General features: G+C 37.6%; 1 protein-coding gene across 1 annotated transcript in view; it reads left to right on the forward strand.

Annotated features, from left to right (window-relative positions):
• TG (thyroglobulin) overlaps positions 1-6,139 on the forward strand; it is a 155,356-nt gene that overhangs the window by 91,721 nt on the left and 57,496 nt on the right. The window contains exon 38 of the mRNA XM_084511358.1: positions 2,000-2,199. Coding sequence (XP_084367484.1) covers positions 2,000-2,199 — 200 coding nt within the window. The remainder of the gene's footprint in view (positions 1-1,999; positions 2,200-6,139) is intronic.

The raw sequence follows: 6,139 nt of genomic DNA on the forward strand, positions 1-6,139 counted from the left end.
TCTGAATACCAGTTTCTTTTCATTCTCCCGTGGTCCCGGGAATGTGATATTTTCCTGCAAAAAGAGATTTATATCCAAGGCTATCTCTCTAGGAACAAAAAAGATTCACTTGAGATGTAAAGATATATTTCTTTTGCTCTAACTACTGTGAATGCCAGTGCATGCATCAGTTCCCCAGCATGGTACATATCACAACCTGTGCTTTTTTCTCCAGAACCAGAAGGAACTATTTATATTTCCCTCCTTGGTCTTGCTGTTTAGCCTACTGGTAGTGAGGCAAAATATGGCTAAAACATTTACATGGATTTCACTTCCTCTGGGGAGTTCTTGTGAGGCCTGCAGCAAGCCCTTGAAATGAGTTGGTTTTTTTTTAACAGCACAGAGTGGCTTCGTTGCTGGACTGAGAACTGTGGGAACTGATCACTGTGGGCAGAACAAACTCAAAAAAACCCCTAAGCACTAAGGCAAGGAAAGTATTTCCTCCATTGTTTAACTGCTGTGGCTTGGCTTAATCAGTTGAAACTATGACTATAGGCAGAAGGTTGTAGTTCCCATTTATTCACTTCGTCTGTCCTCCTGAAAGGACAATTATAGCGACAGCTATTGTGATATGGGTATCTTTAAGAACTGCAAGGATATCAATCATCTGGTCTCCTCTGTATTCTATTCTAAATTAGTCTGTGATATCTCAGTAATTCATTACAGTAGTTGTGTGGATATCTTCTACAGGATGTATGCTTTCAATCATTCTTAACCTAATAAAGGGTTAACTGTCCACCAAGGTTCAGCTTTTCATTCCACTATCTGTACTTTCGCTTCCCTAGTGTACTGCGTCTTTGAGTTTACTCCTTAAAAGTGTGCTATTTGATCTTGGCAATGGAAAAAACAAATAGTTTGAGTTAGGCTTCTATTCCCGACTTTTCTGTTTTCTCTTGGCTTTTTTTCTAGTTTTAGATGTGGATAATTTTGAATCATTAAGAATGAATGGTTCATTGTGGATTAAAAAGAAGTAGATAGTGAATGAATAATCATTCTGTCTTCCTTTCTTAGAGACTGTGTAGGAATTATTTTTTTTCTGCTTTTATTGATATAAACTTCAGCTGGACTAGGGAGGTTACATAACCAGATGTTTTCAACATTAGTTTTCTTTAATTGAAATATCAGTTTACCACTGGGTGGTGTTGAAAATAAGGTAGTCTTTTCAGTAGTGATGGCTAAATATTAAAAATATACAATTATTTTTCATTTTAATAGGAACAAAAATATGAATACTTACACTTCATACCTCTATCAGTTGGACATAGGTCAATCTGAAAGTATACATACTGAGATATTATAAATTAGAGGTATTACTTGTAAGTATGGTTAAAGAAATCAAAGATGTTGTGACATAAATGACATAAAAGACAGGCTAGGTGAAAAAGAGATACAGGAAAGATGCAATAAGATGTACTCCAGAGAAATAGTCAAATGAATTTAGCAAACACTGATTTTTGCTTGGTTTTAATTCATTTTAAGCCCGAGCCTGGATTCATGTCTCCTCCTATGAGGCATCTAAATGAAGCTTAAAAACTGGAGCAATGATTATTTCAGGGGTTTAACAAATAAGGAAGCATGGTAACTACCCTTGGTTTGGTAGATGAGTTCAAATTTTAGGTTTACAGTTCTGGTATCTATCATCTCTCACTTTCACCAGATCTGTACCAGATGTGTATCTTAACTGAACAAGGCCCAGAGCATTGTATGCTAGCATGGAGAGCTTTTTTTGTTTTGTTGTGATTTTTTGTTTGTTTGTAAAATAAATAAATAAATAAATAAATAAATCTGTGACCTTGGAAGAGATATCTATAGACTTTTAAACTATGGAAAAGACTACTCCATCCTCTTATGCTCTGGTATCAAGGTCCAGCTGCAAGAGCTGCTAAAAATGTAACATTAATGAAAAAATCAAATGTTTTTAGGTTAATTTCTTCTCATATTTCTTTATTTCCCACAACAGGCTCTTCTGAGGTGAGTGGAAATGCTGGCCTTTTGGATCAGTTGGCAGCTCTGAAGTGGGTGCAGCAGAACATTGCTAGCTTTGGAGGAGATGCAAGTCGTGTGTCTATAGGAGCTGACCGCAGCGGGGCGGACATTGTCAGCATTCACCTACTCACAGATACAGCCGATATGGATCTCTTCATGAGGGCATTGTTGATGGTAAGCTTCAAATTCATTTTGAAAGCATGTTGTTACACAAGTAAGGATGATGTAGAACGGGGATGCTGCTTTTATTTCATTCATACCTTGGCAGCACTAATATAACTGTTGTTGCTGTAGTTATTTTTCCTCTCACCTGTGATTGCTATCTCCAGGAGCTATGTGTTTCACAAGGATGTACAAGAGATGCAACTCAATGATTGATTTAGTCATATTAAGAATCTTTTTTTCGTCACTGTGGTTTTTTATGTTATATAAATAGTCTTGTTTCATAACTTACAGGGACAACAGTAGTTTCTGTTCCATAAATACAGTTGTTTATCATCAGTTTTTAGACTCTAGAACTGGTGAGCCAAACATCCGCATGTTTAAAGTATCCAGTCTTTATCTGATCTCATGACACATGCTAAATCTCGTTTAAAAGAAAATGCAAGTTTCAGAGACTCAAAAATCTGTTCACCCACAGGTTTGCTGCTAGCTCGGGTCTTTTTCACAGCTACCCCATGTGTTCTCTACTTTTACAGCACTTCCCATGCTAAATTTCAGGAGTATAGGTCAGCTCAATCAGCTTCAATATTACCATTGATCTTTACAGCCTCAAATGAGAGTAGTGTGCTGTGAACTGAAGGTTAATCTTCAGTAGATTTTTATATATTCAGCAGAAACTGTACATGGACAAAATGATCTATCTGCTTGTAGTCTTTACTTGGAAATGTGAGCAGAAGAAAAGAATTCTCAGTCCAGGAAACATATAGCCCAGTTTATTAAAATCTTGCCTTGAAAATAATGATGTCTCTATTTATTACTTGATTTCTTGTCAGTGAGCCTTTGCTCCAGGAAGCATATCTTGCCTTTTTCATCTATATGTCTCTACAAGATCATTTTAATTACATCACTAGTGGGGAAGACAAGGGAAATTGTTAAAAATTACAGTACAGTAGCAGCTGGGTTTTTTATTTTATTTTATTTTATTTTATTTTGTTTTGTTTTGTTTTGTTTTGTTTTGTTTTGTTTTATTTTGTTTTATTTTGTTTTATTTTATTATTATTTTTTTTAATGTCAGTCTCAGGTAACTCCTCACACAGTTCATAGATTTTTACTCGTCTCTTAGCATAGCAGGTAATTTGCTAGTAGAGTCCTTTTCTCTCAGGATACAGTTCCATCCTACTCTTTCTCTGAAGTCAAAACCCCTTTACTTAAAACAGGCTGTGATGTGGTCCTGGTAAGGGTTGTAACAGGATGTAGTGGAATTTACAAGTTGAGCAATTGATGAAAGGGAACTGCAAGTACTTCTTTGCTTAACGCTATCACTGGAGTTCCACATTACATCTTTTCTTTTTTTATAAAATAAGTTTTGAACTCCTTTCTCTTCAGTAGGATATTGAACATTGAAAACGGTAAAAAACAGTGGCAAGCAGGCAGATATATCAATCCTTTCCATAGATTAAGTGTCTGCAAAAGCAATTTTCTTTCTGAAACTGTGAAGACCATTGTCTCAGCAAAAGCAGGATTGCCCATTTATTTTAAGGTACTATTAAGAGTTAATCCACGCAGTGTCACAATGGATTTAGTTGTGAAATACACTGATAAAATAAAAAGTAAAAATGATAGCAGCAGCTCAGCTATGTACTTTTTTTAATGTAATGATGCATAAAGCAACTTTTGATTTACTCAAATTTCTCAACTAGACCTCCTGTAAATGGATGTCTTGTTTTATTTGTTTTTTTCAAGATGACAAAAAATTCTAATTTTACTGTAGAAAAGGAGATGCACACAGACAACAAATTATGAAACTGAGAATATATAACAGATATAGATTCCCTGAGGGAAAATCCCATGAATCAATACAGTTTTTCTGTGGAAGGTAATTTTGTGCTCCTTTTCAGTTCTTTGTCTTGCCTAATAAAACCCTGATACTGTATCTTAGTATGCAGAGAGGTGTGACTTAGGAAGCTTTGCCAACAGGAAGAGATGCACCTGAAATAGCAAAAGGTCTTTGAGATTCCTATACCTGTCCTGTAGTGGTTTTTGTTTTTGAACTCATCTGAAAATAGATGGTACAAAATCAATGCATAACTGTCTGGGAGACGCTTCTTTAATAAATTTTTTCATCTTTCATTAGTATGATTTTTTTTTAAGTAGTCTTAATGATTATGGTCTTGATTTAAATCAAATTAAGAATATAAGAATATTAACATGCTTTGACTTCATCTTTTGATTAATTGATTTATATACGAGTACAATTTTTATATTAAAAAAAAGCTGTTGGGTGGGCTGTTGACTTACTATGGGACTTTTGTATTTGGAAGCATGTGTCATATCTGAAAATAGGATGAAATCGCCTGATTCTCCTCGGCTCTACCTAGTCCTAGGCTTCAATTAACAGTTCATTCTCTTCTCTTGAAAAATATTTTAAATATCTAGTCGATGGCAAGTTGAATATGAATCAACAGTGTGCCCTGGCAGCCAGAAGGTCCAACCATATCCTGAGGTGCATCAAGCACTGCATTGCTAGTTGGTTGAGGGAAGTGATTGTTCCGCTCTCCTTTGTGTTGGTGCAGCCTCACCCTAAGTACTGTGTGCAGTTCTGGGCACCACAGTACAAGAAGGACATAAAACTGTTAGATAGCCTCCAAAGGAGGTTTACAAAGATGGTGAAGGGTCTGGAGGGCACGATGAATGACTGAAGTCTTTTGGTTTGTTCAGCCCAGAGCAGAGCAGGCCAAGTGTAGGCCTCATGGCGGCCTGCAGCTCCCTCACGAGGGGAGCGGAGGGGCAGGCGCTGAGCTCTGCTCTCTGGGGACAGTGACAGGACCCGAGGGAACGGCATGGAGCTGGGACAGGGGAGTGTCAGGCTAGGGGTTAGGGAAAGTTTCTGCACCCAGTGGGTGGTCGGGCACTGGGACAGACTCCCCAGGGCAGTGGTCACAGCACCAAATCTGCAGGAATACACGAAGCATTTGGACAGTGCTTGTAGACATCTGGTCTGATTTTTGGGTGGTCCTGTGCAGAGTCAGGAATTGGACTTGATAATCCTTCTGGGTCCTTTCCAGCTCAGGATATTTTATGATTCTATGATTCATCTTCATATTCCCATTTCCTTTCTTTTATTTTATCAGCCTCATTCCCTCCCAGAGAAACCAACCTCTTCTGATTAATTTTTCTCCATTAGTCCCAGTTTTGCTACATCCGTGCTACATCCATACCCAAGTTCAGTATTTCTGATTTTTTTTTTTAAGGAAATGTCAGACACATATGGAATCATCTAGGTGCTGTTGGCCTTGCAAGATTGTGCTTCCTGAAAGGTCCCCAATATCTTGTTATACGTTACTTATATTATATAAAGTGATTGTATAAATGGTCATCACGCAATCAAAGTGCATGTACCCTCTACCACATAAATCCTGTTTTAGTTATTACATGAGCACATGTGTACCCTAGAGCATGTGATTAACTCAAACATGTATGCTGTCCTGTATTGCTGGACAGGTACCTGTAAAATAATCAGAAAATAAGCATTTCATCCTAAAAGTCACACTGGTACAATGTCACATAAATGTGGAAAAATTGTGAATATACAGCTAGACATGTATCTAGATGTATATATAGGCTGTATGTAGACACTATTACACCAAGGATTACAGAATTAATCTACTTTATCTCTAGCCAGAAAAGTCTAGTTAATCTAGTTGGTGTGCTGTCTGGGCTCCCCAGTCCCAGAGGGACATGGTCTACTGGAGAGAGTTCAATGAAAGGCCACAAAAATGATTAAGGGACTAGAGCATTTCTGCTATGAAGAAAGGTTGGGACGGTTCAGCTTAGAGAAGAGAAGCTTCAGGGGAGATATTGTCAATGTCTACAAACACTTGAATGGGTGGTGCAAAGAAGATGGAGCCAGGCTCTTACGAGGAGCGGCTGAGGGAGCTGGGTTTGTTCAGCC

The sequence above is a fragment of the Aythya ferina genome (genome assembly GCF_964211825.1).
Source record: "Aythya ferina genome assembly, chromosome: 2".
Lineage (NCBI taxonomy): Eukaryota > Metazoa > Chordata > Aves > Anseriformes > Anatidae > Aythya > Aythya ferina.